Source organism: Bos indicus x Bos taurus, chromosome 9, assembly GCF_003369695.1.
Source record: "Bos indicus x Bos taurus breed Angus x Brahman F1 hybrid chromosome 9, Bos_hybrid_MaternalHap_v2.0, whole genome shotgun sequence".
Taxonomy (NCBI): domain Eukaryota; kingdom Metazoa; phylum Chordata; class Mammalia; order Artiodactyla; family Bovidae; genus Bos; species Bos indicus x Bos taurus.
In genome coordinates, this window is record NC_040084.1 from 39,578,605 (window position 1) to 39,592,283 (window position 13,679).

Below are 13,679 nucleotides of genomic sequence, written 5' to 3' on the forward strand. Positions count from 1 at the left end.
GACTTTCTTGAACATTCTAGGAAAACGTCACTATTATGCAAAAATCACACAAAACCAAAAACCCCTCAACAGTCCAATCCAAATGATTGTTTTCAAACGCTTCATCCCGCAGATACTTTTATTGTCCTTAGACAGATGGCCAAAACCTTGGCTACATATGCTATGAAGAGACCATGATTAGAATGCTAAGAAAACGAAGACTTGCTGCTGGGGCGCGAAAGTTCTCTAGCTGATGACTAGGAGGAAACCGCTGAATGTTCAGCTTTTGAAATACGGTTTTTGCATAGCAAAGAAAAAAGATTAACCTATCAGGAAGAACCGAGCACATCCAATTACCAATCAAGAGCCGGAAAGAAGCCAAAGCCAGGGGATACCCACGTATCAACGAGAACGTCATTCTCTCTTCTTCGCCAATGAGCAGTCGGATGGGGCGGGGCAAGAGGCGGGCCAATGGCCATAAAAAACAAACAACAATCTTCAGTACAACTACCCTAACCCCAGTCCTTGCCTAGCAAACCTCTGGAGCAAACTCCTGGGCAAGGCGCTTGTTAAATACTTTCCACTCTCCTTCTCGCCCGGGGACAGTTTTAATAGAATACTTTCCTTACATCAGAACAAGGGCCTTCTTTCCACCAGCTCCCACAGATTCGCAGAAACCACACTTCAACTTTGCGCTTTCTACCTTCTCAGGAACTGGCAGTCCAGCGCTACCTGAGGTGGGGGCGACCTTAGTGCGCAGGCGTACATGCCTCCTGGAGGCGGGGCTATAGCGACCCATGTCAGCATGGGAGTTGTATTTCTTTCGGCCGCAAAACTCAATTATCTCGGAGGCAAAAGGAACTACATTTCCCGGGAGTCTCCGTGACTGCGGGGCGGGCGGGCTGATTCGTTAATGAGCTCGAGGAAGCCGCGGCGCGGCCCACCAGGTTCCAAAACAAGGAAATGAAGGGGGGAGGCGGGACTGGGGGTGCCTGCGGGAGCTGCCGCCGCCGCCGCCGCCGCCGCGGAGGAGGAGGAGGTGGAGGAGGTGGCTGCAGCGGCCGCCGAGAAGTCCCTTGCTGAAGGCAAATCGCAGGGCGGCGGGCGGCGCGCGCGCGCGCGCGCGCCCGAGAGGTGGCTGTTGAAGAAGTGGAGCGGCGGTCGCGGGGGGAGGAGGAGGAGGAGGAGGGACTGAGCGGCGGCGGCCCCCGCGTCCCGGTGCCTCTATGGGGAAAGCAGACAATGGATTATGATTTCAAGGCGAAGCTGGCGGCGGAGCGGGAGCGGGTGGAGGATTTGTTTGAGTACGAAGGGTGCAAAGTGGGACGCGGCACCTACGGGCACGTCTACAAGGCGAGGCGAAAAGATGGGTAAGAGCAGGGGCGGGGGGAGAAGGCTTGCTCGGGTCCTCGCCCAGCCCGCGACCTCGCGGGATGGGTGGGTCGAAGCCCAGTCGGGCCGTGCCCGGGCTGGGGGCGAGGCGGAGGTGGTCTCGGGGCTGCGTCCCGGGGCAGACTCTCAGGGACGCGGGTTCTGCCAGACCCCAGCGTCGCGCCCGTCGAACTCCCGCGGCGCAGCGTGGTTGGGGGGCGTAGGTCTGGTCCCGAAGGGCGCTCTCCGCGTGCCAGGAGCTGGCGGCGGGAGTCGAGTTGGGACCTCGGTTGGAGGTGGAGTTTGGGGCGGGGGGGATGTCTGGTCTCCAGGGGAGACGCGGAGGGCTGGGAGAGCTCCGCCGAGGAGTTGCCGCTCCGGCCCTGGGCTGCTGGTGACGGTCGTGGTGGAACTTCCAATCGGCTGAGCGCCTCCCGGGGGCGGCGGTTTGAAACCTCGCGGAGGAGTCTGTCGGGCCGCCCAGAGCGCCTGGGTCCTCGCCAGCCTCATCAGTGTGAGCCGTTGGGCACCTTGGCCCTGGGGGCTAGCCAGCCCGCTGGTCCCTCGGCGCGGTCCCTTCTGTCCCTGTCGTGTGCCTGGCGGCCACTTCTTCACGCCGCTTCGCCAGGCTGCGAGTTCTCTTTCTCCCATTCTCAATTTCCAGTTCCGCGCCTTCCCCTCGAATGTAGGACCTTCTGAGAGAGGAACCGCGTTTTACTGGCAGAACTTCCGAGTTGGTTCTTGTACCTCATTTCGCCGCACCTTGGGTATTCTTACGTACTCCACTGCATCCTCTGCCAGAAGACTGCGTGCTGAGGTTTATCGGGCACCTAGATTATCCAGAACGGAATTCGAGTGACACAGTGCTGGGCCTGAATCTTTGTTTTCGTGGCCTGAGATAATTTTAGGGACCCCTTAGTAAGCTCTTACTGATTGTTCTCTTAGGAGAAGAGCTGGACGTTGTATTGAAAAACGCCTGTCCTTAGTCCTGGAGGGCACGAGGCTCGTACTCCAGGACAGGTGGAACCAGTTCCCTGCCTGAGAAGCGTGGGTTAAGTCAGTCATCACCTGAGAGCCCATCCTGGCAGGAATTCCCCTTCCCCAGAGTTAGGGAGCCCAGGAACATCTGCCTATCCCGCTTAAACTTTAAAGACGGTCAAACTATGTGGAAGAGAGTTTTTAGGATCGTAGCGAAACATTTCTGAATGAACTGATTATCAGCCATAACGAAGATGGAAAGATCTGAAGTCCTACTTATCGTTCTGCGCACGCTTTTGTAATTGACATGGCTGATCGATGGACTCAAGGATCAAAGTAGTAGTAGTATGTGGGTGTGTGTGTGCGCGCTTGCTTACTTGCTGATTTCATACGGGGAAGGAGCAAGCACAGCTTTATAAACTTTTATCATGAAGGATGGTGAAAACTACAAGGTACTTTGCAAGCGTAAAGGATTGTTATTATTGCAAATAACTTTTTTCTCTTGTTATAGCTGAATGGGCCCCAGAGTATTTAGTTGTTTGTAAACTTTTCTCATAATTCCTTTAGTTAATTGCCAGGTGTCCTTGAATTAATATCTTGGAGTGCGAAATACTATAATTGTATTTTGTTTTTTGGAATATTTATGCTGCTTGTTATACTGGTGTTCCTGTGGGAGTCTTAGCAGATATATTTGGGGAAAGAACATCTAGCTTTTCTGTTTGGACGATAGTGTTACAAGACAAATCAGAGGTGGTGTTTTTCATATTCCTCATGCTAACTTCTAATATATTTGAACTGGAATTTTTAAAATGTATTTTAATTTTGTTGTTAAAAAAGATTAAAAAATTTTTTAAGCAGGCAACTTTTGAAAAAAGTTAAAATTCTGCTTCTGAATTGTATTTGAATAGCACAGGCTACAACACCGAATAGATTATTTAATTCCTGCTTCTATTCTTTTTGAATATTTTCCCCTCTAATAAAATTTTTGATTTGAATACACTTCCTTCTTGAGTGATATTTGATTAGAATTAATAAAGCCTCTTTGGTAGAGTAAGATCAGTTGGTGTGTCTTCAAAATATTATACTTAAAACTGTTAGGATCTGAAAGCATTAGTTTAAATAAAAATTACATGTAAGAAAAATCAATATAAAGACTTTTTTCTTAGACAAAGAGTCTAGTTGAAATTTGAGGCTTTATAGTGAACACCCACATCTCTTGTGGCTTGGTAGCAAGATTAGTTCTGTGTTCATTGATACCAGCTGATTTGAAAGAACAGAAAGTTTTTAGTGATGACTCTAAACTGATACAGATTTGCATCCTAAAGCATTTTACACTCTGATCATGGTAAATTACAGTGTAGCTCTTTCCAGAACTTATTTTGGTTAACTCAGAAGTATAATGCTATTTTAGGGAGCAAGAGAGAAATCACATGAGTACCTTAAAGAGGAACTATTCTGGTGTATATAATGTAGCATATAGGCAAAAAATTGTTCAGGTCTCTGGAAGAAACACTAGAAGAAGTAACATTCATTAGAAAAGCTTCTGGTTATAGTTCAATAGTAGAGTTTACAAAACCATAGAATGTTATTTCCTTTGAAACATGACTTTAACTTAGGCCCTGTTAATTATGCTACATAAATTTGTAACAGAATGGAGATGCAAGATTTACAACTGGGTTTTTCACGTTTAATAAAAATGAGATTTGTTTCATCTTTTTGTTCTGAAGGAAGGGGATTTTTTTTGACTCTTTGACTCAACTTTTTTTTTTTAATCAGTCATAAAAGTTATTCTTGAAGAGAAACTAGACTTTCTAGACTTTATGAGCAAGAATTTGTAGTACAGTATTTTTTTCAACATTAAGAAAAACTCATAACAGTATGGTTACAAATCTCAAGACCACATTTATCACATTTGAAACACTTCTTGTTTTCTTTGATAAAGGAATATTGTTAAAAATGTTCTTTTGTAAGAGATTCAGGCAAATACAGTTCCATACTAGCGTTATGTCTGAAAACTGTTATACCCAACAATAATACCATTCAACTTTGCAGACATTCATTTAGCTCTTTGAAACCACTCCAATAAAAGAATGCTCCTTTTTGGGGATATTTTGAAATACAGTAATTGAAAGTGAAATGGCTGACAGAGCCATCTTACAGAGTTTCAGTTTTGCCTAAGGGTTTCAGATGAGAAGTAGTTGGTAACTACATGTCTTAATGTCTGTCATGAAATCCTTCACAATAAATGTAATCAGTCCATGTAGATACATTTAGGTAAATGATAGGTACAATAGTGTCTGCCTATTTTTGATGGGTTTTTCACATTAGTTTGTAGTTAATATAGGGGATAGTATTTGCGTTTTTGGAGACCTCCCAAAGATTTAAGATACGTTATTAACGATCATAATATTTTAGAACTTTCAAAGGTTTTAGGTAATCTAGTCTAATTTCTTTTTACAAATGAGAAAACCAAAGTTTTAAGAGATTGTCATGCCCATAGTTTTGGCAAAGACACGCCTATATTCCTGGTTTCTTGAATCTGAGTTCCTGCATTTTCTAATGTGTTTTCCCTCCTAATACCTTGGGAGAAAAAGTGAAGAAGACCATATTGCTTCCAGTTTTGACTATCTTTTTGTGTAAACTTTCCATGCAAAAGATAGTACATCTATATTGAAAAAATATGGACAAGGGAAAGTGTCCCATATGAGGGGCATTTTAAAAAAGTAGACGTTCAGGCCAGTAGATGCTGCCTCATGTAGTTGCTTCTCTTCATCTGGTTTCTCTTCATCTTCACTATCATCGGCTTTGACCATCATCTCTGATTTGCACGATAGCCGAACTGGTCTCTGCCATTAGTCTTTTCTCACTGTAGTCCTAGATCCAAGTTGCTGCCAGTGTTACTTTCCTACGAAATAAAATCAATCATGTCGTATCTCTTCTTGGAAAACTGTACATTCTCTGTGGCTCATCTGGTTCCATCAGATCTTAATTCCCTAGTTTGGCATGTAAAAACCGTTTGCATTTGGATCCTAAAGTCTTTAGTCTTTACAGCCTTTATGCCTGCCACCACCTCCCTCCTCTTTCAGTGTGTTCAAGCCATATGCTTCTGTAGCATTCAACTGCTCATATTTTTCTAGGATTTGCTAAGTCCTTTTCATGTCTCATTTTGTTTTTTCTATACTCAAGCCAAAATGGTGTTGCTCTGTGATTTCTCTCTTCTCTTTCCCCCTCACACAAACCTGGGAAACTCCTGCTCACAGTTCAGTACCCAATTCAAATAGCTTTTCTTTAGAAGTCTTCCTTAGTCACCCAGTGTACTCATCTGTGTTTCTGCCCCTCTTGTTCTTGTATGTATAATATCACTGTGATATTAATCTGTTCTGTAAACTATTAGGTACAAATGGGTCATTGTCATCCTCCTGTCCCCACCTTGCATAGGGTAGAGCATGTAAGAACGCTCAAAAATTGCATTAAAATTTAAAAAATGCCCTAAATTGGAAAAAATATATATTTTTTCTTTTCAGGTAAACATACTTAACCTATGTTTTCAGTATTTGTTTTGAAAGCCTGAAATATAGTGATATTACATGAGATAAGCAGTTCAATGTAAATATTTCTATAGCATTAACTAGGTCCAGTGTAATTTTTTTCTCAAAGAAATTATATACTGTTTTTCAAGATAGTCCAAACATTTCTTTTAATAGATTGATAAGTAATGTGGGTAATTTTTGAATTATTGAACATTTTTCCCCCTCTTAGGCCACCTCTTCTAAAATTGCTAACTGTAGGAATCTGTCTTCTGTGCTTTTACTATCGGTTTTATAGAGAAGCTTAGAAAATGTCAGCATTCAGACATTTTAGGAAATTTTTTGATATGGATTCATGTTAAAAAATTAAGTACCTTTAGCACTTAGCAAATAAGGTGACCACGAGCTTGTTTAATTGGTTCTTCATTTGTGCACTTCAGGCCTTCAAAACTTTGTTTTTGAGGCCCAGAGGGAATACTCTTTTCAATGAAATTTGATTGTCCAGAGCAGTGGTTGACAAACTTTTCCTCTAAAGAGGCAGAAACTAAATATTTAGGTTTTGTGGACCAGACCATCTATGTCAAAATTACTTGAATCTAACATTGTAGTGCCAAAGTATCCGCAGACAATGTATAAATGAACACAAATTAAAATGTCTGTGTTCCAGTAGGAAAAAAACCAGGTAGTGGGCTGTATTTGGCCCACAGGCTATAATTTGGCACCCCTTAGTCTAGAACAGTGATGTCCAATAGGATTTTCTGCAGTGATGAAAATGCATCTGTGCTGTCTAGTAAGGCAGCCGCTAGCCACACGTGGCTCAAGAAAGGTGGTTAGTGTGACCAAGAGACTGGCCAGTAGCAATGATACTGGACTTAGCAGGAAAAAAACTTGAGTTTTTTTTTTTTTTTTTTGAGCAGGTGGCTTAGCAACAGTTCTTAAATCCATGAAGTGACCTTTCTATGAAAATGAGTGACAGTGTGAACAAATGAAATCAGAAGGTTTGGGTCTTTTCTTTCAAGATAGTAGAAGAAAATTTGAGGCTGAAATAATTTGATAAAGCAAACAAGTACTTGAACTGAAAAGCTTTCAATTTATGAGTGGAATCAAGGATAGTTGATTACTTTTAAAAAAAGTGTTTCATTAAAAAAAGTGTATGTATTTAGTAGTAAATGCACACGCATAAAAAGATTATACAATCTGGTTGCCACCCTTTATATTTTACCAAATCGCTGTAATTTGTGTACGTTCGATGAGTTTGTTCCAAGCCAAAAAAAATAACGTTTGCACGATGTATTGAAAGTTTTCCTTTTCCCAGTCACCCTTTTCTCTTTCTCAAGGCAGCCATTCTTGGTTTTCCTTTTTAGAGAAATTTTCTTGGGAGTATATGTGTTTAATAAGTTGTAGTGTGCTTTAAGTGGGATTTCCAGGTGGTTCAGTGGATATCAGTATGGATGAATTAAGAATTTTTAGTTTTGTATACTGTATTTTGAACTGGATATGCTGGATCAAAAATTAATATATGATGTTAAATTATATTTGTTTTTTTTCAGAATTCTCAAGTAGTGTAGTGAAAGTTGGACATCAATATAGAAAGCTTGAAGGGAATATATTACAATTTGGAATTTTCTTGGTGGTAAATGTCTAAGAGTATTTGACTAATGTGTTTTTAAAGATCCACTTATTTCTTTACTTGTGATACTGTGAGTATATAGTTTTGTGCAGCGTTGGATTCCAAAATAAAGGTACACAGTCTTTGCTTTTTTCAAAGAGCATTATAACATTTTGAATTACCAACGTGAGTATTTCTTTAAAAACAGGTAGTTTTTAAGGTCTAGAACCATAAAGAGGTAGCTGAGAGAACTATTTAAAGATTTTTGTCCGTTTATAAATAGCAGATAGTCCAACACTTCCTGTAATAGCCATTTTGAGCATGCATTGTGCAGGATAAAAGAGAGTCTCCAGAGAGAGGACAGGATGTAATTCAAGATACAAATGTGGAGCAGTAGTTTTTTATTGAGGGTTTAGTTCTTATACAGAAGTGGGTAATGGATCAAAGAGAAATAAAAACCTGTAAAGTTCTCAAACAATTTATGTCTCTATAAAATATCTTTAATTTCTAATAGAATAAGTCTTTCTAAGGGAAAAATATACCCTCCTTTATAGAGGTTTGAAACTTATGTATTTTCAATTTAAAGAGATTATTTCAGTGAGACTTTGGTAACTGATCAGTTACTAATATGAATATGATTAGGATATGGATTTAATTACCATGTAGGCCAGCTAATTTTGTTGTGTTCTGTGACCACAGACCAAAGTCCTGTCATGGCAAACTATTTTACAGCTATTTATAGATATTTACATTTGAACAGAAAGGTAAGTCTGTGGCTGCTGGAAAAATAAGGTAAAACTTTCCTCATAGAGGGGTTAGTTGTATCTTTCTGTAGAAAAGTAATTTTTTGTTATGATTGTTAAATAAATTCACTTGGTAAAAAACCTAAGCAGTTTGAGGCACAAACTGTGTTGCTTTTTACAAAAGTTAGTTTCCTTTTTCCGCTTTCCCTTTTACAATTATATTTGCATTTTAAGAGTCTTAGACACTGAGCGAGTCCTATTGTTTTGGATTATAGTGCAAATTAAAAAAATCTTTTTGACTTTCTTTTCTTCTGCATATATGTAATTTGAGCTTGTGTAACTTAGAAAACCAGAGTTCTATTAAGTTATTAATATTAAGTTCTATTAAGTAATTTCTCAGCAGTCTTTTCATATTTATAGTATGTTTGTATCAAAGTAGAAATATTTTTTTTGTGCTATTAAAATTTATCAAGTAATAATTGCAGACGAGTAAAAAACAACTCCCAACAATTTATTGCTATGTAAAATGAAGACTAAAAGCCTGCCTTCTTACTGTCTATTCCCAGCCCCCTTGACTTCTCAGAGATAACCTGTATTAACTGTTTCTGTTTTAAGTTTTGCTGATGCTTCCCATTATAACTCTAAGAAACGTATGTATAATTCTGTCTTGGTTTATCAATTTTAGGCAGTGTCTGTTGACTTTCCTAGAAAAGCTGGGCAATTTTGTGAGATTTCACTATCTCATCTTTTCTCTTTTTCCATCTCAAGCTTCAAATTTATTACCTTTGTTGTTTAAAGATTTTTGTGAGTTCTTTTATGACTTTGAAGTGTAAACTTAGATGTCTTTAATTTTTTAGTTTGTCAACTTACATGTTATCTGTGATCTTCCTGATATGAATGTTAAGGAAAGTAACAAAATTTTTTCCTGCTCTTTTCCTCAGAGTCTTGGATTTTTAAAGTATAATTTTTATAACTATAAGTTATAAAGTTTTTAAGTTTTATAATTTTTATAACTTCCTAGTTGATCCACTGCTTTTTGTCAATGGGTTGATTTTTTAAAAGTGAACTCTGGAAACCACTCAACAGCTTTAAAATATTATGATTATGGAATTTATTGCTGAATTAATTAGCATACTGAGACCCATAGGGAGGGAAATGTGGACTTGTGTACCAAATAAGTGCTGCTTGCAACAATTTTCCAAGTATCAATGCCCAGTGGATCTTCTTCTTTTGCCCTTTCTTCAAGTCTTTTGGGTTGTACTCAGCTAGCAGTTTTTCTTTATATCCTGTGGTTGGTTTTTCCTGGATTGTCTTTTGTTGTTGTTGGTTAGCTGAAGATATCTTTTTAATTAGCTTTTTCATATAGGATGTGCAGATTTTTGAGTTCTTGCATATCAGATAATGTTTTTTTGTCCTCATACTTTATTGATTGTTGGGCTGAATATAGAATTCTATATTAAGAAAATTTCTTTTTCTTAGAACCCAAAACTAAGCTTCATGGCTTTTGGCATTTCTTGTTGCTCATGGGAAGTTTCTATATTAGAAACTTGGTTTTCTCCTCTCTCAGCAGTTTTCACTTATCCATGAATTCTAAAGTTTCACCAGAGTCTGTCTAGAATGTGTAGATCTTTTTTTTCCTTTCCATTTATCTAGCTTTGTTTCTTGTGTCTTTTACAGATTATTTTTTGAATAGATGATCTATGAACATAGTTGAACTTCAGAAGTTAAAAAGTGGTATACGGTGGCTTTAGTTTCATCTTGCTACCTTCACTCCTTCATTGCCATTTTCCAATCCTGCTAGTTTCTTAAGGATCTTTTAAGTGGGCCTTTCTTTTCTTAGGTTTAGGGCAATTTTTATTTCCTGTTATTTAGTTCTTCTCCTTCTGTTTCCACTTTTGTTCTGTTCTTCAGATATGTTTATTAAGAAATGTTGACCTTTTATGCTCTGTCTTCCCTGTCTCTTAAATTCATTCTCAAAATTTTCAACTCCTCCTCTCTATAAGACATTTGAGAAGATTTACTTTATTTAATCTTCTACATTACCAATTTGGTCCTCAGTTGGGGTTGCTATTCGTTTGTAAAAATTTTTATTTATTTATTTTTTGGCTGCACTGGGTCTTCATTGCTGCGTGGGCTTTCTCTAGTTGTGGTGAGTGGTGGCTACTTTCTAGGTGTACTGCGCGAGCTTCTCGTTGTGGTGGTTTCTGTTGTGGAGGTTTCTGTTGTGGAGCTCAGGCTCCGTGTGCGAGGGCTCAGTAGGGATCTCTGAAAGGCGAAAGGGACCAGTAGAAAGGTCAGTTAGCAAAGACTGACACTTTTTTTGGCCTCCCCACATGGCTTGTGAAATCTTAGTTCCCTGACCAGGGATTAAACCTGGGTCCTCAACAGAGAAAGCATGGAGTCCTAACCACTGAACAGCCAAATAATTCCCAAGAGGACCACTTTGAAGTCATGTGGTAGTAATTTCTCAATAACATTCATCTCTGCATGTGTTCATCCACCAATCTGTTCTCTATCCAAGTTTCCATCTGTCCAGTCTTCATCTACCTATCTTTTAGCCATCTGTCCATTATCTCTTTTCACCTGTTTTCCACTTTTCTGGCTTTCCATTCATTTATCCATCCTTTACTGTTTATTGTTTGATTCCTTTCTATGAGCCAAGTATAATGCCATAGGTAATGAGGATACAAGAGTAAATGACATGTAATCTCTGCTACAAAGACTGAAACTGGATATATTCACAATAATTTACTAATAGTTGATTGTTGGAATGAAATTTGGGTTGAGAGGAAGACATTTGAAAAGAGATGTGAGAGATGAGGGTTCAGTCCCTGGGTCGGGAAGATTCCCTGTTGGAGGGCATGGCAACCCACCCCAGTATTCTTGCCTGGAGAATCCCATGGACAGAGTAGCCTGGCAAGCTACAGTCAGTGGGGTCACAAGGAGTTGGACACGACTAAAGCAACTTAGCACACTGGGGAGAGAGCAAATTAGCCATGATGGCATGGTCAGGCTCTCTTGCCCCACTGCCTCTTGCTCTTGCCCCACGTTTTGCAAATGACTGTGTAACAGCTGAGATCCTTTACAGCACTGTGCATGCGTGTCTTGAGGTACTTGCTTGGTCACAGGCTACTTTGTGCTGTATACATACATGAGCTCCACCTAGAAAGCGGCGGCATTACTGCTGTGTCACAGCTGTGTCTGTTGGGTCAGCCACGAGAGGAGAGAATATAGCGTGTCTAGTGCTATGGCTGCTGTGTCAGCCAGGAGAGAGGTTGTGTCGTGTTAGGTTATGCTACGGTTGCTGCATCTGCCAGAAGAGAAAAACTTGTCTGCGGTTCCTACAGCTCGTCGAGTCTTCTTCCAGCCTCTTCTTCGAGCCTTGCCTACCCTGGGTTCAGCAAACAGTGTGCACAGTGAGACACAGCAAGGCAGTTGGTGTCACGAACAGGATGAAGAGCGATACACATACATACTCTTAGATTATTTGAAAAATATCTATGTATGTTTATTTTACTATGTATATACTATCTATTCTAAAGAATAAAACATTTAAGAAATAGAGTGTATATAACTTTTATTATTGGAAAAAGGCAAGTATCTTTTAAAAACAAAGCAGGTTTTATTTTCTTATAAAAGTCAACATGTTAACAGAAACCCCGTATGTGTTCATTAAAGAACAGTTGAGGGGGGATACATTAGAAGTTTGGTATTAATATATACACGCTGCTGCTGCTGTCGCTTCAGTCATGTTCGACTCTGTGCAACCCCATAGATGGCAGCCCACCAGGCTCCCCCGTCCCTGGGATTCTCCAGGCAAGAACACTGGAGTGGGTTGCCATTTCCTTCTCCAGTGCATGAAAGTGAAAAGTGAAAGTGAAGTCGCTCAGTCGTGTCCGACTCTTTACGACCCCATGGACTGTAGCCTACCAGGCTCCTCCGTTCATGGGATTTTCCAGGCAAGAGTACTGGAGTGGGGTGCCATTGCCTTCTCCGAATATATACAGGCTACTATATATATAAAATAGATAACTGACAGATACCTACTGTATAGAACAGGGAATCATATTGAGAAACTGATAATAATCTATAATGGAAAGGAATCCAAAAAAGAAAAAAATATAAATCACTTTGCTGTTCACCTGAAACATTGTAAATTAACTATATTTTCATTTATTTGTTTATTTTTGGCTGCACTGGGTTTTCGACGCTGTGCAAGCTTTTCTCTAGTTGCAACACGCTGGGACTGCTCTCGAGTTGTGGTGCATGGGCTTCTCTTGCTGCAGAACTCAGGCTCTAGATGCATGGGTTAGTAGTTGTGGCTCACAGGCTCTAGAGCACAGGCTTGGTAGTTACAGTATGGGCTTAGCTGCCCCATGGCATGTGGAATCTTCCCCAACCAGGTGTACAGGTAATGTAGATATACAGCCAAGTGATTCAGTAATACATATGTGCTTAGTCAGTCAGTCGTGTCCAACTCTTTGCAATACCATGGACTGTAGCCCGCCAGGCTCCTCTGTCCATGGGATTTTTCAGGCAAGAATACTGGAGTGGGTTGCCATGTCCTCCTCCTGGGGATCTTCCCTAGCCAGGGATTGAACCTGCATTTTCTGTGTCTCCTGCATTGCAGATGGATCCTTTACCCACTAGGCCATTAGCAGAGCCCCTCATTTATACATATATTCATTTTTAAGATTATTTTCTCATACAGATTATCACAGGATATTGGGTGAAGTTCCTTGTACTGTACAGTAGGTCCTTGTTGGTATTTGTCTTGTATATAGTAGTATGTTGGAGAAGGAAATGGCAACCCACTCACTCCAGTATTCTTGCCTGGAGAATCCCATGGACAGAAGTGCCTGGCGGGCTCCAGTCCATGGGGTTGCAAAGAGTCAGACATGACTGAAGCGACTTAGCATGCATGCATGCATAGTAGTGTGTATGTGTTCATCCCAAGCTCCTGATTTATCTGTCCCTCCCTATCACGTTTCCCCTTGGTAACCGTAAGTTTGTTTTCAATATCTATAAGTCTTCTTCTGTTTAGTAAATAAGTTCATTTACATCTTTTTAAAAATTAGATTCTACATTTGAGTGGTATATATATTTGTCTTTCTCTGTCTGACTTCACTTAGTATGATAATTTCTAGGTCCATCCATGTTGCTTCAAGTGGCATTATTTCATTGTTTTTTATAGCTGAATAATATTACGTTGTGTGTGTTACACCATATTTTCTTTATCCATTTGTCAGCCAATGGAAACTTGGGTTGTTTCCATGACTTGGTTGTTGTAAAGAACACTGCAGTGAGCATGGAGGTATAGGATATTTCTTTGAGATAGTGATTTTGTTTCCTTTGGAGATATACCTAGAAGTGGGATTATTGGATAATCTGGTAGTTCTGTTTTTAATTTTTAAAAAATTTATTTATTTTTGGCTGTGCTGGGTCTTTGTTGTCTCTAGTTCTGGCTAGCAG

The 13,679-nt window shown here is 40.1% G+C and overlaps 1 protein-coding gene across 2 annotated transcripts in view; it reads left to right on the top strand.

Moving 5' to 3' along the window:
- Window positions 1-994: 994 nt before the first annotated feature.
- The window catches only part of CDK19 (cyclin dependent kinase 19), a 169,827-nt gene continuing 157,142 nt past the window's right edge, over window positions 995-13,679 (top strand). Inside the window, exon 1 of one of the 2 annotated variants that reach the window (XM_027551209.1) lies at window positions 995-1,349. In XM_027551209.1, the coding sequence (XP_027407010.1) occupies window positions 1,222-1,349 (128 nt within the window). In that variant the 5' untranslated portion in view covers window positions 995-1,221. The remainder of the gene's footprint in view (window positions 1,350-13,679) is intronic. The other variant, XM_027551210.1, reaches the window with a different exon arrangement.